This window comes from Synchiropus splendidus, chromosome 19, assembly GCF_027744825.2.
Source record: "Synchiropus splendidus isolate RoL2022-P1 chromosome 19, RoL_Sspl_1.0, whole genome shotgun sequence".
NCBI lineage: Eukaryota > Metazoa > Chordata > Actinopteri > Syngnathiformes > Callionymidae > Synchiropus > Synchiropus splendidus.
The window spans coordinates 8,904,810-8,932,280 of record NC_071352.1 but is presented as its reverse complement, the minus strand read 5'-3'; the positions used below and the strand labels follow the sequence as shown (position 1 = coordinate 8,932,280).

Sequence of the window (27,471 nt, the reverse complement as noted above, 5' to 3'; positions counted from 1 at the left end):
GCAACCCTCTTTGAAAGTGAGAAGACACCATTAGCTTTGTAAACTTGTTTTATTGTTGGTTACTCATTAGAGGATGATTTCTGGGGAAAGTTCTATTCATTTGGATGCTTGAGCTGCCCTCCTCACCCCAACAGCATCAAGCCTCATTTTCATCTAAATAAGAATCGATCTCTCCTGCTGTGCGCCAATCTCCTTTACTCACAGCTCTCCTGGTCATAACCCCACTTGTCTTCTCTCATGCCTCTCCCCACACTCTGGTCCTTTTCATCATGCACAATAACAAGACGTTTTAGATGACGCCTCGATGACAGAGAAAGCCATTCGTGCTAATTGCAGTTAATGAAGACAGGGGTATCTTCCTACACTAATCACCAAAATAAATGGGACTTCAAACAGCAATGAGTAAACGGTTTATGATACCAGAGTGATAGCAAACAAAGCTTTGACTGACTGGTACAATGTCAAAGCTTCGTTCTGCATCAGTGACCCAGCCAAATGCGAGAGATGGGGGTGAGTCACTATGGGGGAGGGGCTTTCTCCGAGTCCTCCTGGTCAGGGGACACCAAGATAGTGAAATAGATGCAGCACCAAAGGAGATGACTTCAGATGAGCATGCATGAGACAAATGGAATGACTGCAGGGGTCTCAACAAATACAATAGCGAATGGAAATCAACCACTGTAGTTTCCAAGATGGCCAATTAAAAATAAAAAAATAAAATAAAGAGCCTTAGAAATGTTTTGACAAAGATATCCTGTACATTTTTCCAATATATTTTAATGGCAATAAGTATTCCTGCCATTATAGAAGTCATTCCAAACATGTTCTACCTTGAAAAAGGATGAATGTAGTCATTAGGTTTCTATCTAGCTTATGAATCTTTTCATTTATCAGTCCATAAGAGAGGAGTGGTTGAGGAAACAAATGCTGGATATAAAAGCGTGGACACAGCAAATATAATAATCGTAGTTAAAACATCTCTCTGAAGTTTATGTAGACTAGACATTTGATCAGTCAGAACTTCAACACCTTTGCTATTATTCAATAGCGGACTACCGCCACCAGGTGGTTCAAAAATGAATTACACCACGGGCAGTCATTTCTATTTCAGACACCAGTTTTCAAATAGAACAGTCTCTGAATGGGAAGAGTCTTGAGAAGCAAAGGTATCATGGAGATTTGCAGTATATACATGAACCAAGTTTGAGTGACTACGGGGCTTCAGGTGGTGAGGGTCCTCCCAGGAGTTTCATCATAGGGACATGGGGAAGCTCGTGGAACCCTGCTGCAGTTCCTAGGGGAAACATATGAACAAGTCACATGTCAATTTAATGTTACACAAAAATTAATCAAAAACACCAAGAAAGCATTACTTAATCGAACACTGGTCTCTTTTACGATAAGATGTGCCTGCTGCTCGATTGACAGGAGCTCTCTCAACATCTTACTTTGAGTGTCCATCTAGAAGATAATGAAGATTAATCCAAGTGGAACACAGCTGATTGATAGTTAAAAACAATGAAATTCATATTTAGTTTATGATACACATACAATCATTTCCATTGTCTGAAGCATCGGCTGTGGTCGGGTGAGGACAGCACTGTAGTTTGGTTTATCCTTGATTAGTTGGTACTGTGAAGAGTAGGATATCGATGTATAGTCTATAGATCCAGTTTTCTGAGGAGCCTCGGCTACTTTCCTAAGAAAGAAAACAGAAGTTTAGTAAAAAGTGGCATTTAGTCATAGCATACCGGTGACACTCACTTTTGCAAGTCATTGGCTTTACTTCTGTGTTGGTCCAGTAACACCTGCCAAGAGTTGCTCTCAGCTTTGAGCCTTGAAATTGGAAAAAAAACATCTATTAGGTTTTCATAATGCACACTTTAAATAGGAAAAAAATGGGGGTTTGATTGGTGGCGTTTGGATAAAAATGAAAGTAGTTTGATTATTCAAGATTATTCTTGATCCCATTTCCTGAGGAAAGAACCAGCACAAAATAACAAGTAGATGCACTTTTGGACTTACAAGTTGATGGCCTTCCGCATGTTCTCCATAGACTTCTGCACAGCGGGATCGCAAGGTCTAAAATATGATGACAATGAGTAAGGGTGGAAGTATCTCATGACACAGGATGAAACCCAGTTGAGCATTTTACCTTGCTGGTGGATCTTCATTCTGTACCTCACTGTTGATAGTGTCAGCCAGGGAAGCACACTCTCTGGTGATGCTGTCAACTGAAACAGAAATTAGAGACAGTGGATAACACAGCAAAAAATAAAAGTCCAACTAGTTGCCAAATAAATGGAACCAAGAAGTTACCTCGCTTCTGAAAAGATTCCATTGAGGAATTTGGAACTGACTGGAGGGTGTTCTGTAGTCTTTTGACTGCCATCTAGGCACAAACAAGTGTTATGTTAGAGATGATTTCTCGAGAATCTGTCGTTTCTGTCCACTAATGTTGAATTGATTTTCAAATGAGAGGTGCGTAGGATTCACTGGTAAATTTTACAATCATATAAACCAACATGTACAGGACTTAGCAGTGGTTAATTGAAGGCGTACATACAGTATGTTATTTATTTCTTTTACGTTGTTGTACAAACCAATGCAAACTTAACAATACAAGAGACAACGAAAAGACAGTATAATGGTGGGCCATCAACAATAATTGAATTAGCTTCTTACCTTCATTGAGGACTCCATTAATTTATCCAGTGTTCCATCTATGAAATTGTATTAGCATTAGTCAAAATAAAAATGTATATGCTGCATGCACATAAACATGACTTACTCTGACAGGGCTTAGGAAGAGAAGCAAGTGATCGCCGGGCAAGTGAGGCTCTTCTGTAAGACTTCCTCCGTTTCGGTGGACTCTGAGATGCCTCCTCTGTGTTTTCGGATCGCATCTCCAGTCCATTCGTTCCTGATCGAACCTCCGGAGCGTCTGGTCGACTCACATGCGACTTAATGTCATCTGTACGTGGCGACTTGTTAGGAGGAGCCATGTCGGCTTCTGAAGAAGAACAGCGTTTGGGCTTGCGATTTACAGGTGCGACCTGGATTCACAGAAGAACATTGTCAATTGACAATGCGGCAATATTAATCATTCAGAATTACTTTGACAAGTCTTACCTCATCCACAGAAACAGCTAATATTCCAGTCAAGCGGCTGCAAAACGTCAATTTCAGTTACTCACATGAAAAAAAAAAAAGGTCATTTTCAAACACGATATTCTCGCAGTTTAAAACTAACCGTATCTATTACGTATGTATCAAATTCAACGTGTTGTTTGGTCATTTAAATCACATGGAAAGTGAAAGAAACATTTAGACAAACCTTTCTTGCTGTAAGTCGCTCTGTTTTTCCGCCATTTTTTCTTTCAAATGTTTTCTTTCCGTCAGAGCGGTGCGCGCCTACACGCTATGACTTATGGGAAATGTAGTGCTAGATTTTGCATCTCATTCAGCCGCGACTGCATTTCCGCAATAAAGTTACACCATCAAGGTTCTACCGTCATTTCTGTCTTTCAGCGTTTTTTTTCAGGTCTTTCGGCTGTGTTTAATAGTCACATTTTGCAATGCAACAATATAATTTAAAAGGCTGCAAAAAATAATAAAGAAGAATTTTATAAAAGTGCTTGTCTTCATCTTCACGGCATCTTATGGGTAGAGAGGAATGCAACACAGAAGCCACAAAACCCATACATTTTTATAAGATTGTTCTTTTGTTTATTTTTACTTTTTACAAAATCACTGAAAGTAGTTAAAAGAAACCAAAACATCTCAATTCTCTTGGAGAATGCTTTCTTTATAAATATCTGGCTGGCCACCAGTCTTGCACGCCACACAATACTGCTGTGGTCATTTGCCCCATGAAGCAGCAGGAAACCAGTTTAAAAAGAAACATTTAGATAAGAAAGCAGTTGTTAGTATCCAAACAAAGTAAACATAAATAGGGCAGAATATGGGATGGAAAAAGCAGAAGGAGGATCTGTGGAGATTACAGTACAACAAACCATGACTATGTCAACTGTCTCACGAGTCAACTATTTTATTTCTCCAGAGTGTTTGCTCCCTTTAGGAATGGATGAATAAGGGCTTCAGTTGATGGCACACAGTTCAAGAAGGCACCCTGAGAGTTCCTTTGCCAAGCAGATATTGCAACACACGGTCGACCAGCAGGGCGGCGACAAAGTCCACAATCAGAACCTGGGCGATGATCAATTTAAACTGCAAAGGTAAAGAATATGTTTTTAAAAGCACCTTACAACTTCAAAAACATTAAAGTAGTAGTTGGTCTACCTCAGTTGGGATATCCACCAGAGAGAACTGGTCGTTGAACTCTGGTGATGAACCAGTGAGGAGGGCTACGATCGCCAAAGCAGACAACGCAATGCTCCATAGTAATGGGCGATTCTCACTGAGAGACTCCATAAACGGGTGACCCTATCAAACACAAAAAGAAACCCAGTCACAGCCACACCGAAGTGACAAGACCTTTAAAAAGCAACAGTGAAAATACCTTGTAATTAATGGCAAACGTTGCCATCTGCATAGCCATGGACATGATGTATACAGTGCTGTTAATTAGACTGGGTTCAAATTCTTTGTAGAGGTCAACAAACGTCTCCTCACTGTGAAAGAGATTTCACCGTGAGATGCAAGTAACAGTACTCTTCATTTTCATGTGTCCTAATACTTACCGTGGCGGGCTTCTGGTTTGTGCCTCTTTGTAAAGGTAAACCAGGCTACAGAAATGGACAGCAAACTGCAGCAGCACAGTTAACACTGTGTAAAGGTTGAAGATGTTTGGCAAAGGCCTCTCCCGGGACAGAGTTTTAAGTGGCTGGACAGAAAAGGAACCAAGGTTAAAAAGGTGGAAATAGCTTAATCATAACTTTAATATTCTCACCTTTGACCTAGAGATGAAGAGAAAGCATCCAGCTAACAGCAGGCCCTGCAGAGTCGCCTGAAAGTCGCTAAACTTTACCCCTTCGAGGTAAAGGACAGACTGGCTATAGGCTAGCACAAGGGCATTGAGAGCAAGGATCTTGAACATCTGTAGCGTTGTTACCAGAGTGCAGCGACCTTGCTTTATTACATGACAGACTGGAAAGAGAAAAGAATATTGCTTGTCAACCCAGTATTGATTCACATTATTGATTTCATGGCTCACTTACTGCACTGTATTGAGGAGAGCTTCGACGTGAAGGGAGCAGCGATGGAGGCGTCGCCTAGCTTCACTATTTGCACTTGATCTTCCTCAAGTTCTCTCAACACCTGATTGATCCTTTCCTAATTGAAATACACAAAGATGTGGATTAGGAAAGACACAAAAAAACAATGTTTTGATGCAAATATGGCCATTATACACTTACTTATTAAAACAACCAACCTATACCTAAGACTTTAATTCAAACCTCCTCATGAAATAGTTATCATATTACATCTCCACAGTCAATAAGAAAGTTTACTGTGTTCCATTCATAACAATGACATCCATTATTCATAGCTCTGTAATGCATACTGTCATAAATATGTTTTGGAAATGTAACACAACAAAACATACCTTCTGAGCAGCGAGTTGCTCTTCTCTTTGGGCCATCACTCTCTGTCTGGCTCCTCTGGAGCTTATTTTGTTACCAGAATTGGCAGGTAATGGTGGTTTGGATTCAGCCGCAGAGGTCTCCTTCTCTTTTGACCGCTTCTTTCTCTCAGGCATGCGCTCTGGTGCATTGGCTAACAAAGCAACACCTAAGAAAAGAGCATTATCGTCATCACATGGTCAGAATTCCACTACGTTACCCAAGTGGTCTTACCTATGTGGGCGTGTTTGAGCGCTCCAACATCATTTGTGCCATCTCCACACATCAAAGTTACATATCCCAATCCTTTAAGACTGGTGATAACAAATTCCTGCAACAAAGTAAGGGTTCATCGTTGTGAGCACAACTTGGAATGGATTCATTTAGGCACATTTAAAATACCTTTTGTTTTGGACTGACACGAGCAAATACTTTAACGTGCGGGAGGAGTGCGTGTAGAAGTCTCGGATCACAGCATAGTTTAGCCAGCCCCTCCCCGGTCACACAAAGGTCAAACTTCTGCACAAATGTCGAAAAAGATGGAGGAGGGTTTGGGATGTTGACTGTGCCATCAATGGACTCCCAGTGCCATTCACCTGGACAGAAAAAAACTGTTAAACATTTCTTAATACTTGAGACTACTTGCATCAACTCATTCTGAAACAAACAGGAAGCACACTGCACACTTCCCTACAGTACAGGCAAATGACTTTTGGTTTATATTCATGCAGATTTTGACTCTTACTTGAGTTTTGCTGAAATACAAGGGTGTGCTTCTTTTGGATGAAATGAAGCTCTCTGGCCACATGGCACGCTGTTAAGGGGTTATCACCAGTTATCATCACCACCTGCCGACAATGAAAGAGTCAGGAATTCCAAAAATTCTAAACATGCATGACACTATTGTATTTACATGATGGGATGCGTCTTGGATTTCCTTAATCACAGCCTTGCTGTCGCTTTTCAGAGGGCAAGACACAACCATAAACCCGGCAAATGTCAAGCCACACTCCAGAGAGCTGCGGCTCATCTCTCGAACCTATGAACCACAGGTCAGGAATTTCAAACAAAATATACTGAATATCAACAGACTAATCCAAGTGAATGTATGCATTACCTGTTGATGACTGAGATGACCTATTTCTTTGTAACCCAAGGCCAGAACTCGGGCACCTTCTCTAGACATTTCCTTGTGGACTTCATCATAGCTTGGTGGACACTCTGAAAACTATAAAAAGCAATGGTTAACTCACAGTTTGAGACTGGGTTGAACAAAATTATAAAGCTTAAATACCATTTCTCTCAGGGTCTCTGGGGCTCCCTTCACAGTGGAGATGTAGCAAAGTTCAGTCGATCCCAGTTTCTCAAAGGAGGCCAGTACTGACATTCTTTTTAAAGCACTGGCGAAGTGGAAACGCTGGTGGATCTTAAGTCCCTGTGTTTTAATGCCACGTGGGAAAACCTTCTCATCTGTAGTGAGAGAAATTAGACTCACATTAGTAAAGGCATTGCATTCTTCTTCAACTATTCAACTATTTCTGTTCATTTTAAATGTCTCCACAAGCAGTATGGCTGAGGATTATATCATTTGCTATTCATCAATGGACTAAATAAAATCATGCGGACTAAACTGACAATACAGAATGCTACTGTATCACAATGCCTCATCCTTACACACCTTTAGTGAGAGTCCAATCAGCTGCAGTCAACATGGCCTTCTCCAGTGGGTCTCCAACTAACTGTCCGTCATCAAGTGTGACCAGGGAATGACAAGTGGCCACCACTCGATGCGTCTCCACTGGGATATCGGACACAGGCATGACCTCTTTCCCCTCTCTGGAGAGAAAAAACGCAAACGTATATCACAATATAATGTAGATGTGTTGCTGCTAATCATGCTATGGCCGGTTCATAAATAAGGATACACACAGCAATAACAATAAGGTACTAACCTGAGTCCAGCAACTCCTCGCACCACAAGGCTGTCACTAGTCAGAGTGCCTGTTTTGTCAAAGCAGCAAACCTCTACTTTCCCAGCAAAAGGGATTCTAAACGGCTCTGTACAAAACACATCTACGGAAAATGTAGAAAGGGATTTTAAAAATGCACAAATTAGAGTGAAAACAGATGCTAGACATAAGCATGGGTGCTTACATAGTTTGGCCAGGGCGATAAGTGACGTGTTCACTGCAAGGGAAAGCTCAATGGGGAGCTCAGGTGGAACCACTGAGGTGAGGATCAGGGTGCACTCCAGAAACAGCTTGTACCTGTTCCTACTGACATCTTTTGTCCCTGCAGAACACAAGAAAAAAAGCAATATTGAAACACACATCCAATGAAACAATTTATGCCAATAAGCGATTGAAAATCGACAGCTCACCTTCCACCCACACGTAAACTGCTGCAGCAATGGCAAACACAAGAAGGAAGAGAATGAAGATGAAAGTCTCCAGGTTGTTTGCCGTCACTCTCTTTACACCGAAGAGAATGGTCCTCAGCAGTTTGCCCTGAGAACACATATTTCACATTGATCATTTACAGGGTTTGGCTCCATCTTTTCGGCATTACAGTGAAACAAATAAAAACCTGAGAAGTGTAAAAGCCCGTTCGCAGCACATAAGCCACGCAGCCATTGTCGACAGCTGTGGAATCAGAAGGGAAGTTTCCATATAATTAATCCATTATGGAGGAAAGAACAGGAGCAGGTATTTGTCTGTACGTACGTTTTAGCCCTGAACTGGTCTTCGGTGGTGGGGTGTGCTGGACCACTTTTGTGCCTCCAGAGATAACATGAAGCCTAGAGTCTGTCTGAAGGTCGAGCTCTTGCTCTGGATCCAAGTCTTCCACTGGCTCCTGCGTTCACGTAACAGCAATCATGTAGCAACAATTTTTTCCAAGTGATTTAAGTGACACCTTCTACCTTCATTTGAGGGACTGACTCTCCTGTCAGCATAGCTTCATCCACAATGCAACGACCCCTGAGTAGCAGCATGTCACAGGGTACCAAGTTGTCTTGGGGTGACCGCCCTATTAAGAAAAAATAAGCTTACAACTTCTAGTTTTTTGAAGCCGTGATGAAAAAAAAACACTCACCAATTGACACAATATCCCCAGGCACCAGTTCATCGCTTGATATTGGTCTCCACTTTCGGTTTCGATACACCTGCCAGAAAAAGATTATTGAGTTCCAACCCAATATATGTGTCATGCAAAAGTTATCAGGGGTTTGATTCCTACTTGGATCATGTAAGGCTTGTTTCCCATCCGACGAATCTCAGACATATTCCTCATCTGCTGCTGGACCAATGATGCTTCGAATGCCACAAGCATGAAAAGTGTAAAAACACTGTAGTACCAGTACTCATCCAAACACCACAACCCCACGCAGAAAACCTGTGACAAGACAGCAAATTAAATTAGGTGCACGACAAGAGAACGAAAATACACCAGTTTAAAAATACGCACCTGGAATACAAAAAATGGAGCAGTAGCCCTCTCTTTAAATAGGTCCAAAAAATCTGGAACCACCATCTCAGCACGGTTTGTGCCAAAGCGCTTTTCAGCTGCTCTAAGTTCGACCTCATCTTGGTAGCCACGACATCCCTGGAAATAGCTCATTGGATGGTCGGTGGGAAACGCGATTGGAACGAAGCACTTCTTTTCTTTATGGTCAAATGTGTAGCGGATCTTTTGGAACTCAAAAGAGAGAATTTTCTCCCCATTCTCATCCTGGTGTTCAAGCAAGACAACAAAAAAAGTTTCAAATCAGTTGTGCCAAATGATGATTAGTCAGAATCATACTGGCACCAACCTCGTCTCTTTGAAGAGACACAAGTTCAGCAGAACCATTATTAGGGGTAGGTATCACCTTCGCAAGGGTGGCCTTATTCGGGTCAGGTTCCTGCAAAAAGAGAGAAATTCGACAAGACTTTTTATAGATCTCAAATTAGCTAGATGTTTGAACTTTTTTCCCCCAGTTTAATACATCAAACATCTGGACTAAAATGCATTTGGGGACACTAGAAATGTGCTTTGAAAATGGCAAAACTTCATCATGCTTTAATTCGACGTAAAATTCACTTTAAATAATTATCCTCAAAACATCCAGACAGTGAACGAAGAGATTGTGTATGTAGCATGTTGATTGTTATTTAGTGATATTTACCTTGGAGCAAGTGAGCCAACAGTGCGCGTGGACGGACCAATAACCGGAGAGTGCTGTGAGGACGTGCGCGATCCCGATCGCAGCTAAAGCCAGGAGGCCTGCCTCCGGATACTCGGAAGCTCCGTACACTCCTAACCACACATACAGCCAGCAGGGGTAGAGAAAGGCTAGAAACGGAAGCACGGTACCATGCAGGATTCGGGGTCTCCGTTTGTAAAGTGTCACCGAGCTTACAAGCTCGTCGCCGGCTCCACTGTCATGCTGGTTGTGGTTCACAGAGGGGGCCATTTGCCGCTCACCCGACGTACGGATCCCCCCTGCACCCATTGTACAGTCTCTTTTGACGTCGTTCATTGTCTCCTTCAAACCCCCGCGTCTCCCTCTTCAGCCGACCACCACCCAGTCGTGTTTCAGTCAAGAGAAGTTTTATTTAACAACGGAGCAGTGATCAGTCCAGCAGACACAGACTCCGTTTACCGAGTCGCTCCTTCTCAAAACCGTGGCTTCCGCATACGTAACGGCGTAAAGACACGTAATGCTTTACAGGGAAATCGAGTAAATGAAGATAATTTGAATGAGCTTGGAAAGCAAAAACTCATCAAGTATAGCAACAGACCGAGCAAAGACCCAAAAACATTTCAATCGATATATCTTTTACTTTAATCTGCGACTTTAAATAACGAAACGTCACCGGAGAGGGCGCGACCAGAAATAATTGACACATGTATTGACCAATAGGGGATAGCTTTGATGTGGCCCAATGAAATGCCGCGGTGGTGGTTCGTCACTCTGTCATGGCGCCACATGTCCAATAATTCAACCTTGAATGAAGTTGTTCGTCAAAACGAGACTTTAACCGAAACAAAATGTAAGAAACTAAACATTTACTGGTTTCTAAGTTGCTTTAATGTGTACTAAACGGTTCTGTAATCATAGTGGTTGTGCACAGTACATTCATGCGTTCACTTTTGCGCGTTGTGTTCATGTCATACTTTATTTTTTCCCTGTCTGTTGTAATAGCTTGTACATACCCCCTTTTAGGCAGGCTGCAATGGATATCACGGCGAAATACTGCGGCAAGGAAATAGAAGCGTATGGAGCTTGCGTTGCCGCGAATCCATCATCGTGGCAACAGCAGTGTCACCACCTGAAGATGAAGGTGTCGCAGTGCACATCCTCACAGTAAGGTTACACCACAGTGTTTCACCAATAGTCTGACAAGAACCCCAACTATCGTCTTGTTGTGATAGTCCAGTGATCCAGAAGATCAGACAGGAGTGCACCAAGGAGTTTCAAGAGTTTGAGCAGTGCCTCAGGGAAAACCAAAACACACCTACCTCCTGCACGTCACATGTGTCTCGATTTTTGGGATGTGCAGAAACTGTGGACCTCAGTGGAGTTGGTAAGTCTTTGCTCAGATAGACAAGGTTTAAGTGTCAGATGTTTTATTATTAATTTCAAATTTGTTCCCAATTGACTCAATTGAAATGCAGAAACTATGCACAATGTTATGTGTTTAGGATTATGACAAGTTCATGTAGGTCTCAGATAATCAAATGTATAGGTAAAAGAAAAACATGTCTATGGAACAAAATATTAATGTCTCAACAGTATACTCCACTAGACACGTTTTTTTGTCATTTTAATTTGTGAAATAAAAATTAACAGAACTTAGGAGGGCTTGAATGTTTCTAAGAAGCTAAGAGGTACCTAATGCACATTGAACTAAAATTATTCAGTAGCCCATCAAATGAATCACACTTTTTATTGTATTTTTGGCCAATTGGATGCATTTTTTTCTTTCCCCAGCGACAAATGCACCGCCATCGCAATCATAGCACTCTGCCATCCTCCTTCGTCATCAGTTTAGTATCACAAGTGACTGTTATGTGACAACACATAGCCTCCTCTGTCTATAGACTGAATCTTTTGCCTCAATGCTCTGTAAATATACACTTGAAGTCTGGTGTTGTGAGAAGGGCACGATAAAGTTGGGTCTAACTTATGGAAAGTACCATTAAAGGTTACCTATGATGGATGTTTGCAGTATTCTGTGGTTATTTTTTGTTCTTATTTTTATTGTTTTTTAAATTTCGTTGGCCTCTTCAACCATGCCCTTTTCAGAGTCTGAGTCAAAGATTAAACTGGTGAGTATCGCTCCCACACAAATATTCTGGCTGATTTGGGAGGAAGGAGAAGGTTGGAGGCGATTCAACTCTAATCAGAGGGACAACTGACTGTGACACCGGGAGGATGTTGACTTATGAGCCCTCTGATCACAGAGCCTGACAGCCCTTTTCTTGTTGAACTATTCAAAATGAAAGGTTTTTCATCGGCACACTCCTCCAGCAAAAACCACATAAGAAATCAACAGTTTTATTGTATTGCAGACAAAAAAAGCACATATTCTTTAAAGATAAAATCACAGAAACATCACGAGCAAAACACAGCACTGCTGAACATAAACATATTTACTTCACAAATAAGTTACCATCACAAAAAACAATAAAAATACAAAGCATTATTAACCAGATTGCAGTGTGATCTTTAGAAAGCTGTAGCAATCCCTCAGGAGACTAGCATCCCTTAAGTTCGATTTCATTAGCATGAAACCAGATCTCAATGTTTTTTTTTTCTTCCAAGACTCAAAAGGTTTATGCTTTAAGCCATTGCTTGGCCTACTTGGTGACTCATAAATATCATGCTACAGATTAAATATCAGTTGTTCTGCACAAAGGAAGCCGCTAAATATGTACCTACCGTCGCTGTTGTTGAAGGTAAGTTTTACAGACTACAACACTGACATCACAGCCACATTCATATTAACAATTCTAAGTACCAAAATCGCTGTTGTTTAGTCACTAATAGTTGTTTAAAAAGGAAATTAAAGCACACCCTGTTTCCATATAAGGCTCTTCATATGACCCTGTAATGTTTGTGACCTTTTCTTTTGGTCTGTGGTGTATTGAAATGGCTATGGTTTAAGTGCACATAGAATTGAGCAGTACCTTAACCTGTGGGATGGAACCAAAGCATTCAATTATTTTGTTTTTTCATGCAAAACAAAACTTTGTTTTAGCCCAAGTGCTGTTATTGAAGCTTAAGCTGGTTTACTGAGATGCTAGAAATAATTTCTATGTTATACATCCCACTTTATAAACAACATTATTGTGCAAGCCTCCGCGGCTATGTAAATTTTGTCAAATTAACTTATGGTTCCTTCACACATGCTCAAATATGTCAATATCTATATAGTTGTTTGGCAATCTACGGTCACTTTAATGTGGTTCGGGGTATGGGATGGAGTCATTGGGAACATTCAATGGCATCTATTGAAGACCCTGAGTGATGGCTCAGGTAACAGAAACACACACACACTAACCTGAGAATAAAATTGCACTCAAATTCTACACCAACTCATAACTACCCACTGTCAAAACTGTGATTCTGTTTTCACTCATCTAAAGCTGCTTCTCTTTCGCTTCAATGAAAGCAAAAATGAGTCTATGTTTATGTGTGTGTCAGTTCAAGGGGTGCTTTCTTTAAAAGTGCCAACATTATATACAAGTGCAACATGATAAACTAATGTCTTTGTATCCAGCATGAGTTTGTTGTGTTGGAACATTATGATTTTTTTTTTGTCCTCTGTGGTCAGTGTTTTTCTCGTTTCATGAACATATGTCCTGAAGGCCTGTTGAGAGCCAGACTCTGTTAGTTGCCTCTCTGGGCCGAGAGTTGGAAGAAAAGGGGAGAAGGTTTAGAGTATACATGGGTCAGGAGGTAAAGTAGGAATTCTGCATGGAGTAGAGACGATCGATTGGGTTTCCCACTCGCCCTGGCAGAAGACTGTTGTCTCCTGATCCTAAGAGGCAGTCGCCAAGGTGGCCGAGGCTCCCGTCGCTGTCCAGGTCGTGGAATACTGTTTCTGATTCTATCGTGAAAAATGTAGCGTTAAGACGCATGATGGAAGTTTAGCAATTCTGAACATGATCTTACCGTAAGAGTGGATCTGCTCACTACCCAGTTGTGGCGGTGTGAGTCCATGTCGAAATGGCTCACCACCATAGATGTTTGGATCGAGAGTTAGCAACTGCTGTCGCGGGAGAGAGCCGTACCCCAACATTCCATCCATGCCGTGTGTGCTGGAGCCATCTGAGGGAAATTGCGTCAATTTAAAGTACATACACACGTCTTACACTTCTTCTCCTACCCTCGCTGTCGTCGTTGCTCTGCCTCCCGCCTCGGCTGGATCCTCTCCTGCCTCCTCCCAGTTGCTCTTGCTCCTGCTGCTGTTGCTGTTGTTGCTGCTGTCTGCGAGCTATCTTCTTCATCTAGTATATAAATGAATTGACTTTGTATTTATTGGGCTGCTTTAAATTTATAAGCGCTTACCTTAGCCCTTTGGTTCTGGAACCACACCTGCACAACTCGCACTGTGAGTCCGGTCTCAGCAGCGAGCGTCTCCCTCACCTGCGAGTTTGTAAGGAAGGTATAAAAAGCAATGGCACGGTTACCGGTCGGACTCCTACCTTGCGGCAAGGCTTAGCAGACACTTCAAAGGACGCTTTGAAAGCACGTCGCTGCTGGGTTGTCAGGATGGTTCGCGGACGCTTGGAACGTTTATGCTCCTTGCCTTCGTCCCCTCCTTTTCCCCCACCAGAGCCTCCTCCACCATCTTCATCTTCACTTTTCACTGAGCAATAAAAACCATCCGAATTGCTTTTTTTTTAAATAGATGTTCACAATTTCACATTGCTATGAAATTGAATGAATATGAAATTGGGTATTATAAAGCTGAAATAATTACCAGTTTCATAGCTTATTATTATCCTTATTTTTGAATACATTGTATAGTTTATTACATAGCACAAATGAGCCACACCTGACTCGGTGGGTGTGGGACTGATGGCCGCCAGCATCTCCCTCTCCTTCTCGTAGTCCATGCGACACAGCAGCTGGCCTTCCTTCAGCACAAACTCATCACCTCTCTGCAGCCGACGTTCACACTCACAGCAGCTGAAGCAGCCCAGATGGTACACCTGTCCCAGAACTCGCATGATCAGCTCCGAGCGTCCGATCACCTGCAGACAGGCGCTGCACTTCCTCACAAACAGCCTGGAAGTCAACAAGAAAACACCTTTAGGGACACGTCGGTTATAAAAGCAGTGCTTGTCAGAGGAGAGACAAGGGGCCGCAAATTGAAAACAAAAGCAGGTATCTATCACACAGTTACAGCTCCTGGTTGCGGAGATTAGCATCGCTTCTTAATTAATAGTAAGGTTGTGTACATGGCACCCAATTCACAGAGCTGAGGAATTACTAGACATTTAGCTTAGTTTATTTCCTCAGTCCTGACAGCAGATGGCAGCATTTAGATCCGACTCGATCCGTCAGACGTGGGCTCTTCGTTTCCCCATGGGGTCGCACGAAAATATTTTAATTCATTTTTGTCAAATATGTCATAAATAATAAAACAAAAAAAATTGAGGTGAAATTATCAAAATAAAATAAAAAACACAAACATTTTGGGGGGGTTAATTGCCAAAAAAACAATCATAATAATTTGCTAAATTAAATTTGATCATAATGACACAAAAAACTTGAATTCTTAAGGCATTAGCTGATAAATAATAGTCCAAAATTACAACCAATCCAGATGCTTGAAAAAAAGTCTCCGGCTATGTGATCGGTTATTCTAACCTACATGTTGATAAAGCAACAGGAGTTTAATCTTTACACTTCTGACTGTGATAATAACCACTTCTCGCCTACATCTCCATTATCCTCATGTCTGCCCATCAGACTTAAGTGTCTGAAACGGAATTCTTCACAAATCCCTGTTCTCGCTCTTAGTTTACTTCCCCCTCCCCAGCTACCTCCACGGAATTTTCTGCCAGCATTCCCAGTCTGCCTCGCGCCCTCCCAGCCTTGCTCCCAGTTCACTGAAACTAATAAAGACAGGATTAATTAGATTGTTGTTTAAACAGTGTGATGGCCAGACGCTGTAAACTCATAACCAGGGATTGGGGATAGCATGGGGTTAATCTCCCTCTCCTCACTTATGCACACTAAAACACACATAGTCACACCAGCATTGACTTTCACACATGCATGTGCACATGGAAATGGGCACACACCACCTTAAGAGCGCAGACAATATTAGCATGCGTTGTTGCAGCAATATTTCAATGGCAAACACCAATGAAAGCAGTCAAATATGAAACTATGTATTTATGATTGAGAAATGACCAGAGGTCGGCCAAAAATATACTGAAGGGAGGGCGAGTGGGAGGTAAACAGTCGGGGGAATGGATGGGAAGAGTGAAGTCGCTCCCTGACCGAGTGTTATGAAGGTGTTGCTTACCAAATCTGGACCATAAAGAAGGAGCCAGGTCTGCACATTAGAGCTCTTAATCTCTGGTTTTGTCCCAAACGCAGCTGCTACAGCTAATCTTTTCTCTATCCATCTGCCGAACACTCACCAAAAATTATGATAAACCCAAATTTACCTAGGAGGCATCAACCCGATTCTTCTCAACCCGATATTTGACCCATCGCACAAAATGTCCAGTCCAGTTTTACTCTTAATCTGGAGTCACGGCGCTAAAAGAGTCCTGCTCTGTGATCTCATGCTACATACGTTTAACTGTGGCGGGATTGCTTGACACGAGATTGAAGTCGGTGGCTAAGTCCCATACTCCCTAATCGTAGTGTTCACAGTGGAGTACAGAATTCACTCTACATGGCAAATGAAGGCAACTTGGGGCAACTGCCGCAGAGGGGGGTCCGTAAGGAGATCAGTCTAATCCCCCTAATAGAAGTATCATTCACACTGGCGCAGACTGGGGGGCAGCTGCCAGTAAATCACCATGGACAGAATGGTTAAACAGAATACTTAGATTTGGCTGTGTGACACTTCTCCATGATGTTGGGAAATATCACATGTACGTAAGAAACTATTTTAAGTTCTATTTATTTTCCCCATGATTTTTTTTTAACTTAAAACATCTCCCAGAAACTAGATTTATACCACCAGTATTTACTATTCTTATTTATTTCTATTGTTTGTTTATTTTTATTTATTTTGTCTGACAAAAGTACAAGTCACTATCATTAAAAAATGCTCTTTAGAAATGTATATGCACTTTAACTATAAGTACTTGCAGACTCTCTGGCAGCATCGGGACCAAACCCCTCCCATTATATCAATAATCATAAATTAGAATGAAACTAGAAAGGCACTCACCTCCACCAAACCACTTATTTACACCCATATTGTGATTCTCTTCACAGTGTTCAAATCTATTTTGTCTTTTCAATGAATTTTTTTCGTGTTTAACATATTGTTAATTGCAGTGAGTCCAATAGGACAACAGGTGGCAGTAGTGTACCAGAGCTGTCACACACCTAATGGTTCCAGCTGTAATCCAGAACACAAAATATATGTTCCTTGAACGTCAATGTTTCCTGAAAATTTCACTGTAATCTGTTCAGCATTATCTTGAAGATAATAGTCTCTAGATCTATAGCACTTCTAACAGTTGCAGTGCACTATGAGGCTTTTAACCGGTGAGATATTAATGTAACAGGCTGTCGATGTAATACATTATCATGGAACGTGAGCTTGACATGTCGGCTACATGTTTACACTCATTATTAGATGTTTAAAAGACTTACTTGGAAAAAAAGACAGACAACAACAAAGCCAGTGAATATGGTTCAGTTGCAAACAAAAAGAGCAACAAATGTCATAAATAGAGATGTTACAATCACTCACTTCCTTTCCTCATGCATTTTAGATCTTAAGCAAACAAACCAAAGGAAGAACCCACTTTTTTGTCGTCTCCCTAAGCTGTGTCATGTGGCACATGTTTCTGACTCCGAGCTCTGACAAGCTCGACATTGTCTGGACTGCAACACAATCATTCCATAAATATGTATATGTCTCTGAGCGATTACATTTGTTGCTCTTGCTCTCCGCGCTGATGAATATGTATTCTGGTGTTAACTAACCGAAAATGTGCTTGTTTCTGCAAGTTTTCTTCAGATGGATCCTCCTGCTTTGCTTTTGTCCCCTGTGCTATCCATCATGCAACTTAGATAGAATCCATAGATTCATGTTAAACAGAAGATGATTCGCATAAACATTACTTTTGTCTGCATTTTTTTTTGGTTACAGTTCCTTAGTTTTGTACATACCTAAGTGTGTGTGCGTGCGCGTGTGTGCGTGTTCGAAGCGGATATTGCTCTGTGAAACAAAATGGCTCAGAGCCAAGGTTCAGTAATCACATCATCTCCTTTTATTAAATCTCCCTGCACTGCTTCTGTGTTATTAAAATCTCCCAGCATTCCCCACGATACCCGCTACCTCTGCCACCGCTCACTCATTCACTCTCACACATACACACACACACACACACACACACACACACACACACACACACACGTCACCTACCCAGCGATGTAGTCGCACATGCACACGCAGACATAAACACATATATGCTCACTTTGTGTAAACACTTGGAGTCAACATCAATAACATACAGACAGATGCTGTCGTGGGCTCGCGTCATAAAACCATCGTATTGCTCAACGGCCAGTTGAAACACATGAAATGCAGATAGCTAGCATACAGGCATCGTGTTACTTGAGTTTAACCTGATATTAGCTTCAATCCCGACCTGGTGAGGCAGTGAACACTCACGCGTCTGTGACTTGCTTTGACCCATCCGTAACGTCTCTTTAGTTCAGAAGAATGGGACGTATATTTGGTGTTGTATATTTTTAGGTGCTGCTACAAAAACGCGTGAAGCTATAGCTGTGTGTTTGCGTATGTGAGCGAGTGTGTGCGTGTGTGTTAGTTTAGATAAAACAGTTAATCCCCAGGCCACCAGAACGCAATATCCTGTCTGCCCGTTTCTCATTTCCTGTCTGTCTTTGGCGGAGCGGGAAGCAGCGGGGAGGGGGTGACGGGGGACAGCAGGACCCGTTGCCCCAGAAACAGGAGATGCAGCCGGTTGATTTGAGAAAAGTCTACGCCGATCTCCCCATCTTTCCCTCTCTAGTGCGACCCCCTATTCTCTCTCTCCTTTTTCCTCCTTGTCTCCGCTTTTATTATCTCAGATTTAATAAAGCCAAGGCGAGCAGCTTGTTCTGCCATGAAACATTTATTAGCTGTCTGTTATGAAATTGTTGTGGGGGAGGAAAGATGATGGGGTCTCATCTCACAATATGCAAAAATAGTAGTAATATCACCTCACGACCATCACTGCCGTCACATTCGCGCTCAAGCCTTTGGCCCTCTGCTAACTTTGAAGAACAAGGCCTTCGACATGGAAAACTTTGTGTACAACTTTAAGACACTGGCTGAAAACATTTATGCCATCACACATCTAAGATCTGCCTGTCATTCAATCAGAAACGCTTTAAAATGCTAGATTTTTAATTTATTTTCTTAGTCACATATGAAACATGAATCTCTTCATGTTTATATTTCACTCTGATTTGTTTGATTATGTGGATTATTTCATTTAATCCAGCAGGATAACACCGTGCATTTCCTGTACAAACATTGACATCTGCTTTCATCTTTAGTACTGAATTTGACTAAACACAATGGAAACCATATTGTGAACATCGGCTTCGTTCGACTGTATTTCAGCCCCACTCCTGTTTTGTGATAACAACCTTTTAGTGTTGGATTTAAATGAAAGTACGAAAGTTAAGAAAAGATTTCTCACCAACATGGTTGCCTTGGTTTGGTTCTACCTCAGAAACAATGTGGTGATAAGAAAACCAATCACGCAGAAAACACAAACTCCTCTGCATTTTTCAATTGCTCAACTTTGCGTGCTGCACCTTTTAGATAGCAGTATGTGAAGCTGAAAAAGGTTCAGATGTTACGACTCCTAAGTGAAATACTGGAGCTGCACACTTCAAATCCTACTCCACATATTAAGCCTAATAAGTTATGAGAACTTCTGTCGTCAGGCCATCGCTGTTTCTGTTTTCAAGGTATAACAAGCATTTTTATTCTTAGGTTTGTTCAGTACTTAGTACACAAAAAATATTCAGGATTTGGAAGAGTGAAGGCCAGGATGTGTAAGATAGGTAGATAGGCCTGTGATATCTGTCATGCCTGTGAAGACACACACTCCCAGCTGTACGCAGAAATGACAAGAGCTCGGATTCATATCTTTCATAGTTAAAATATATATAATCAACGTTTTTAATTGGCAAATTACTTGAAAGAAATCAAAGTCAATTTAAATGATTTCGAATGGTTGAGCTCATGATGTGAATATTCCACCTTGTTCTGATCATAAATAATGGAAACTGTCATTTAAAAAGATATAAGTATTGATATGTGAAAAATGTTGGACAGCCATTTTACCTACCATTTCAATTATGGTTAAAAGGACATTTATGCATCCCAGATATAAAGTGAGACAGTTTATGAGGAGTGGAAGTGACATGAAATAAAACACATTGTCAATATATGGCTATTTTAACATTCCCAGTTGTCCATAACCAGGTTTTGGGACTCCAAAATTATCTCCAAAATTGGGGGTGGTTTAACACAGCTATGACAACATAAAAAATAATATTTTTTAGGGGTGGTGTATGCTGTCATTTTCAGATTTCTGCTGGTCACTGCTTCTCAGCTGGATGGTTGGTCAAAATTATGCAGAAAGCAAATTTAAAAATCTGATGTCTCAAGAGGACAAGGTGAATTAAACCAGTGCCTGGGGCTCCACAGAATTTAAGATGCATCGAGATTCCTTCTCGACAATATTTTTGATTATTTCATTTAAAGTAATTTTGTGTCGCAGGTGAAGCCTTGCGTCCGTCCCGTTGATGCTGCATTGCATAACTCTCCCTAATAGCATTTCCCTACAGCCGTGTGTCAGGCCTGTCATTGCGGGACAGACAGAAGAGAAGGCTTGGTAATTAGCACTCACCCAATGAGCCGGCCCACTTCCCTCCTCCTTACTCATCCTGAGACACAAAGAGGCGCAGGGAGGGGGGCGGCCGGGGGGAGCGATTAAGAGAAAACAAGGGATAATCGAGGAGATAAACTGTTTGGTGTCATCACTGCTATCAATCTCAACAAAAAGGAAATGAGGTTTGGAATAGAGAAATAATATTACAAAGCAGACAGTGATGAATGAGGTAACAGGGGGACTGGGAGACACAGAGAGGGGTACCGTGGGGGTGATTAGCTGGAGAGGGTATTTTAAGCTCAGCCTCTAACATCTTAAATGCCCGGTAGAAGAGGGCTGGGGTGATGGAGGAGAGGGGGGATCCATCTCTACCCTAGATATGTGAAGATACATTCAACACTTGTCCCTCAACTACTCTCTCTGTCGGCCTGGGAAACCGTGTTTGTAAACCCGGGTGTTAGTGTCTGTGGCCTCCACCCCACCGTGTCAAGAATGAAACCCAAGGTTTAGTGAATATCCACGCTGGTGACCTGTTTTCTCAGGGCTGAAGATGCCTTTATGGGGCTTCCAAGGGGGCTTGTGGGCTCACATGCTGCCTGCCCTCGGCGTTGAACTTTGGCAGTGAATGTCCAGTTCTAAACATCCAAAGTGCTCAAATGAAACCAAGTTTATAGGGAAAAGATATTTTTTTAAGTATATATTGTTTGCACAAATGGGTTGGGACAGTAAGTCAATTCAGTTTTTAAAAAAACTGTTGTAAAAAATGAAATAAGGTGCTACAATATAAAATAAATGTAAATATTAGGGCTGTCAAAGACTTACCAAAAGGCTAATATAGATAATAATATAGAATGTCATTAACCCTTTGGCCCCAGCGATTGACCCCTTCACAAGTATATTGAATTATGGGTGAGCATTTCTGCTAAATGCCAATTGTTTGAGCAAGGCGTTGAGTGGTTTCAAAATTGTAATAGCTGCGGAAATGTAGGAAATAAGTCCCCATATAAAGACTCATTAAAAACACAGAATTAAAATGTATGAAAGTATTCATATAATATTAAAAAAATGATTTTAGTGAAATGGTTCCACACTCTCACTGTAGAACACGACAAAAAAAACAGGTAAGGGGCCGTACTTGGCCCATGGGCAGCATCTAGTGTTTTTCAAATAAAGTTTCCCACCAAGCATCTGCTCCGTAAGAGGATGGAGTTTTGGTGAATTACCTAGAGTTTCTAAAGTAAACTAAAGCCTCCCAAATAGGATGCTGCTTATTGTGTTTAAATCCGTGCATTTCCATAACAGATTGACTCCAGGAAATCCAGGGAAGTCTTAAGCATACCTCATGTTTATTACCTGGACGCTTGGGGACGACACTATGTGAATCACTGTATGCAGATTGGATCATTGCGATGCTAATAAAAAGAGTTTTAGTCTTGTTCAATGGCTAAATACATTACCACTGTCCCTACAATATCGACGCCGTATTCCTATACTGATGACTAGGAACAAGCAGGATCCCAGTGGTGAAAAGCGCAGCCAGTTTTTAACTCTAACTCAGACAGTAACCGTCCAATTTATACGGGCGTCGGCAAATATGCAAAGATGCAGCTTACTGTCCCGAAATCCTTGCATTTCCATAACAGATTGAATCGTGAAATCCCACAACTGATTGCACACCTCGCCACATTTAGGAATCATGGCAAACAGAATATTATTATTATTGAAGAATTTTTTTTTTAATCATCATTACTATTCTGCAATGCCACTTTTCTTATGAAGTTATTTTTTCATTTTGAGCATTTATTTGTCTCATGCTGAGAATAGTGCTTGCATGATCAAGGAGAGTTAGGAGTGGCTTCTTTCTGTGTGCGGGCACTCTGGTTTCCTCCCGCAAATCCAAAAACATAGAAGTTCAATTGACATTTAAGCCATCTGCATCAGATATTACTGAATCACTCAGATTCCAAGCCCACATTCATATCAACTCCTCTGCCTCTACTGCCTCCTATATATGTTGAAAACAAACGTCAGGTATATCAACTATAACTCCTTCCTGTGCCTCAGGTGGAGGGATGTTTTTTTGTGTGACAAAGAATGTAGGATGACGGATTATTATTCATTCATTGTCCACTGAATATTACTGTGACAGAGTGGCTGGGGGCTTGAGCCTTTAGCGGCTACATAGAGCAAGACGCAGAGGGAGTCGCCCATCCTACACATAACAACAGACATTTTAAACTTACAAATTAATCTCTGTGTATTTTTAGATAGTGGGAGGAAACCAGAGTCCCTTCAGTGCTGAAACTGTACACAGGGTATCGTCCTCACAACTTTGCTAGCTTATGTTTTGATCATGATGATCTGCTATATCGATCTATAAGACACGCTAAGTTTGTCGTGTAATTCAAAAGCTATGCCGCCTAGATGATGTTTTTTTTTTAAGGTTCGACAGTGGCCTTCTATCTCTTTTGCTGGGGGGAGTCAGAGCGGAGAGGTCTGACTCAGTGTGTTGGATGATGTCATTCAAAGAAATTTGGACAAGGTTCCGCGGGAGGAGAAGTATTCCCGAGTGTGTGCTTGAGAACCCCACATTGAAACTAAAGACTACAGAAATCCCTTGACATTTTTCTAATACAAATTCTTGGGCATGCAACAATGGGCACACCTGCACTAGTTTGGGGAGCAAGGCACTGATGGACAGGCTGCTGTGAAAACAAGGAGACATTGTTGCTGATCCAACGAAGGTCACGAGCGCGGCAGTGTGCCAAGTCTGGCACCGACTCACACAACAAGGCAACCGTCCATGTGTAACATATATAGGAGTCAGTCAGTACAGCCAGCAACTATTCATTGGCATCCACTCATTACACCGACTCAGCATAGATATGACCAGCCGCTATTCAGCTTCCAGCACTTGTCTGTGTCATGGTAGGAGTGAATGTGACTTTCATCTCTTCCTCCCTGTCTCTTCCTCTCCTCCAGATGTCAGGCAGAGTGAAGCTGTTGGAAACCGTCTGACACTTTTCAAAACAATGATAACAACCTACAGGCTCGTCCTTCAGCCTTCCATTGCCGCAGCTCCCACCACATGCGAACAGAAAACACACACTCCCAGTCGTACGCGGAAACGACAATAGTTTGGACTCACATCTTTCACAGTTAAAATATATATATAATTAACGTTTTTAGTTGACAAATTATCTTAAATATATGAAAGTCAAATTAAATTACTTCTAATGGTTGAGCTCATGATGTGAAAAAACAATGAAAATTGTCTTTTAAAAAGATGAATCTATGAATAAAAATATTTATATGTGAAAGTAGGTCATGTTGGAAAGCCATTTTACCTCACCTAACATTTTAATTACGGTTGCATGTTTATATAAAAGGACATTTATGCGTCACAGATATAGAATAAGACGGTTTATGAGGTGTCTAAGTGACATGAAATAAAACTCAATGTCAAAATACGGCTATTTTAACATTACCATTTGGCCATAACCAGGTTTTGGGACTCCAAAATTAAATCTATAGTTAAAGTTTTTATTTTCCAAGTGAGTGTTTTTAGTCATATTTCACAAGAAATTAAACATTCATAAATCATCCGACCAGTTTCAAGGGTGATTTAAGTTATAGAGCAGAAACTGATCTTAATATTGAAAAAAATATATAAATACTGGCTTGTGAATAAAGTGTAATTTACTTTGTTAGAATGTTGCCAATCAAATTGGAAACAGTGTTCAGTAGGGTTTTCAATCAATGCATTTTTTATTATAAAAAAAAGGCAGTTTAGTTTAGTCAGGTGAGACTGGTCTGAAAGTTGCAGGTGTGATTCCTCTATTTATAGAAGTTTAATTTATAGAAGTTTCGGATCTTCTTAGTTGACATGTATTGCAAACGGATTTATGTTGTTAAAAGTCCTGGAATTCAACTGAATGGATAGTGAAAGAGAATCCTCACTTCTCATAGTCGTGTTTGCAGTAGAGCAGTCGGTCCCGGCAGTAACAAGTCCCCGTGAGCGCGCTCAGACACACCGTGCACTTGACGCACGTCTCGTGCCAGGAGCGCTCGTTCACGCGCAGCAAGAAGCGGTCGGCGATGGGGGAATCGCAGCCCGCGCACACCTCACCTGCCCCGGTGTAGTCCGGACCTGGAGTTCAGGACGAGAATGACTTTATTTAAAGGTCTATATTGAAAGGCAACGTCACAGTTCAGACTGAAAAAAAAAAATAGAGCCTCAAACCAGTTCAGTTTGATCAGCTATTTAACGTGTTTACTCCGAACATATGATGCACGATTGCATGTATTCTCCGTTTGTTTTCCCACTTAAATTCCGTTGTTGAAAGAACAATATAGAAATTTTTGGAACTGACCAAATGGCGTTGAGGATTGAGTTTGCTGGAGACAGGACTGCTGGTTCTCCTCAGTTTTCATCCCTTCTCTCCTTCCCTCAATATGATCGCTGCAGGAACAAATAAACACTTCCATTATTATTATTATTATTATAGTTTTACGTATCAATTTAAACTATGAACACCATGCACAGCTCATTTTGCTTGTTATGACACCGGGAGGGATCACATTTAAGAAATAAAAGTTATTCATGTTCCAGCACAAGGAGTTGCGGACTGTTTAAAAAAAAAAAAAAAAAAACCTCTATGGATATTAAAATTCACCTCATTGGGAAATAAATGCATCTAAATTTGCCGTTTTTTATGGAGTTGTATTTTCATAAGAACGTCGATCATTCCGGCCTTTTTTTAAATGCCTGCTATTTAAACCTCACTCAAGTCTATGGAAATGTAGATATTTCGTTGCTTCTGTTTATAATGTAATAAAATATATATTTAATCAATTCTATTTATGTTAGGATTTCTATGTAGTTTTGATATTTAGATTAAGTTTTATTTTCACACGTGATTAAAAACGATCATTTACGAGTGTCTTCGTCATTTACAAGCATATTTTTCTGTGATTTATCATGAATAGCTAGAATTCTCCATTTTTGACTCCACTTACTTGTTGCATTTATTGAGAAATAAAAATATGTTTTTCTTAAAAAGCTAAATTATGATTAAATGTCAGGCCTGCGGGCAGTTTCCTTGCTGATCAGTTTAAAACAGAGTGATTCACGCATCATTTGAAACCGCGATGAAATAATGTGGACAATAAATTATGCAAATTGTTGTCAAATCAAATCTAATGTTTTCCCCCGAACGGGAGGCAATTTATGTCGCAATGACTCGACGCATGAATTAAAAAAGTTTCTAATGAATCCGGGACAAAGTCTCGGCATCAATTAAAAGTATCTGAAATACAAAAAAAGAATGTTCAATTTCACCTATTTGCTTTTAAAATGGTGCTAAATCATGCTGATCAAGTGCAATCACGTAAATTCAAGTTCCTCTTTCGCACAAGTTAAATAGGATTCGCGAATATTTTGTTTCATATTGAGGTAAAATGCAACAATTTTATTGTACTTCTTTCTCAATCTGTCTCGTAATGGATGAAACTATTGCGTCAAAGCGCACGGTTTTTCACAGTGTTGCTGCGCGTGAAAAAAAAAGAAAATATATATTTAAAAACCGAATGGATCAAGAACATTCTTGCTAAGTTCGTGCAACCTAACAACCTGTTCTTGAGTCTTACCTTGAGGTGAAACACACTCCTCCCGGAATCTCGGTTGGCAACATAAAATAAAAATCCTCCGAAACTTCTAAACTCACTGATTTGTCACCTGCGCCTCACAGCCCAACACTCTTGATGGTGAAAATCCAAACATCATGGTGACATCTATCCTGCCTATTGTCTCTCCTCCAGCGATTCCGTGTGTGTGCGCGGGTGTGTGTGCGATCTCACTTGTTCGGTGCGTAAAAAGGCGCAGAGGGAGGAGATGGACTGACAGAGGGGGAGGTGGGGAGATCAGCGATGATGCAGCCAATTGATAAATCACGATCTAATGTTCAGCCTTACATGTGATTTTATAAGGAAAATTCTCTCCATTTTGTTGAATATCACGGTGCATTTTAAGGGCCACACTAATCATACAGAACCTCCCTCATATTTCGGAATAATTACACATTAATATAAATGAAATAGCGCCAATAATGTTCAGAAATAACTTAATCTGTACTGTTTCTAGATTTTAAATAAGAGTATGAACCTCGTGAAAGTAGAACGCGTTTTGTTTATCGGATTCCACCACTCTAAGGGCGCCATCTTGTGTCTGAACTGAACAGGACTTAAATGTTAAATCTTGTGTAGCAAAACTCTTCTGGAACATCCATTTTTTAAAATAAACGTTTTATTTATTTTAAAAATGAGAAATTGCAAATTTAATTGACCAGATAGCTCTGAAAGAACTCACAATGTAATTGGGCAAAAAAACAAAAGCAATGTTTAACGCTAAACTGACACCGGCGACCGTTTTGGTGTTAAATGGATGAAAATTTTAATAGTAGACTGGTGGTCAGAATATTATAGACAGTTGCTGGTGTGATCCCCGTTCTTCCGTTGAATTGAATAATTTGAACACACACGCTAAGGATATTTAATATGAACGCTAGAGGGCGGTAGCCACCAATCTGTTCTCTCAAGTCGCGTCAGCAAGTGAGAGGTTTTAATAAATGCACGCATTTACGAAAATTAAAAGTTATAGTTATCATAATAAAATCCCCACAAAGTTGTTTTTTTATTATTATTAGAAAGACATATTATCAGCGGAATATCTTCAACATTGTGATAATAATTGTAATTTCAGTCACACCAGAAGAATATT

General features: G+C 40.9%; 4 protein-coding genes across 5 annotated transcripts; 1 reads left to right on the top strand and 3 right to left on the bottom strand.

The window, feature by feature from the left end:
- Positions 1–30: 30 nt before the first annotated feature.
- LOC128751318 (uncharacterized) lies at positions 31–3,392 on the bottom strand. 2 transcript variants are annotated; one of them, XM_053852270.1, is made up of 11 exons: positions 3,338–3,392; positions 3,133–3,169; positions 2,792–3,056; positions 2,686–2,723; positions 2,320–2,392; positions 2,156–2,234; positions 2,026–2,082; positions 1,765–1,836; positions 1,552–1,699; positions 1,374–1,461; positions 31–1,294 (listed from the first exon to the last, which is right to left on the bottom strand). In XM_053852270.1, exons 1-11 carry the CDS (start codon positions 3,370–3,372, stop codon positions 1,212–1,214), a joined length of 975 nt encoding a protein of 324 aa, XP_053708245.1. In that variant the 5' UTR covers positions 3,373–3,392; the 3' UTR covers positions 31–1,211. The 2 variants fall into 2 exon arrangements, with proteins under 2 accessions (XP_053708245.1, XP_053708246.1); XM_053852271.1 differs by lacking the exon at positions 3,133–3,169 and having other exon boundaries at positions 2,792–3,013; positions 3,338–3,391.
- Positions 3,393–3,734: 342 nt separating this feature from the next.
- Positions 3,735–10,398, bottom strand: atp13a1 (ATPase 13A1). The gene is made up of 25 exons (XM_053851809.1): positions 9,751–10,398; positions 9,397–9,486; positions 9,051–9,314; positions 8,823–8,978; positions 8,679–8,748; positions 8,506–8,612; positions 8,309–8,438; positions 8,172–8,227; positions 7,966–8,092; positions 7,740–7,877; positions 7,538–7,658; positions 7,264–7,421; positions 6,880–7,055; positions 6,703–6,813; positions 6,499–6,624; positions 6,331–6,433; positions 5,988–6,181; positions 5,820–5,916; positions 5,570–5,754; positions 5,181–5,295; positions 4,913–5,109; positions 4,704–4,846; positions 4,523–4,634; positions 4,303–4,446; positions 3,735–4,230 (listed from the first exon to the last, which is right to left on the bottom strand). Exons 1-25 carry the CDS (start codon positions 10,102–10,104, stop codon positions 4,120–4,122), a joined length of 3,585 nt encoding a protein of 1,194 aa, XP_053707784.1. The 5' UTR covers positions 10,105–10,398; the 3' UTR covers positions 3,735–4,119.
- Positions 10,399–10,510: 112 nt separating this feature from the next.
- On the top strand, positions 10,511–11,785 carry LOC128751427 (coiled-coil-helix-coiled-coil-helix domain-containing protein 5). The gene is made up of 4 exons (XM_053852415.1): positions 10,511–10,618; positions 10,792–10,932; positions 11,001–11,152; positions 11,560–11,785. Coding segments are annotated over exons 1-4 (324 nt in total). The 5' UTR covers positions 10,511–10,616; the 3' UTR covers positions 11,589–11,785.
- Positions 11,786–12,112: 327 nt separating this feature from the next.
- lmx1al (LIM homeobox transcription factor 1, alpha-like) lies at positions 12,113–26,524 on the bottom strand. Its single transcript, XM_053851509.1, has 9 exons — positions 26,343–26,524; positions 25,067–25,155; positions 24,654–24,843; positions 14,633–14,865; positions 14,280–14,443; positions 14,143–14,220; positions 13,961–14,081; positions 13,747–13,902; positions 12,113–13,681 (listed from the first exon to the last, which is right to left on the bottom strand). Exons 1-9 carry the CDS (start codon positions 26,384–26,386, stop codon positions 13,524–13,526), a joined length of 1,233 nt encoding a protein of 410 aa, XP_053707484.1. The 5' UTR covers positions 26,387–26,524; the 3' UTR covers positions 12,113–13,523.
- Positions 26,525–27,471: the final 947 nt, after the last annotated feature.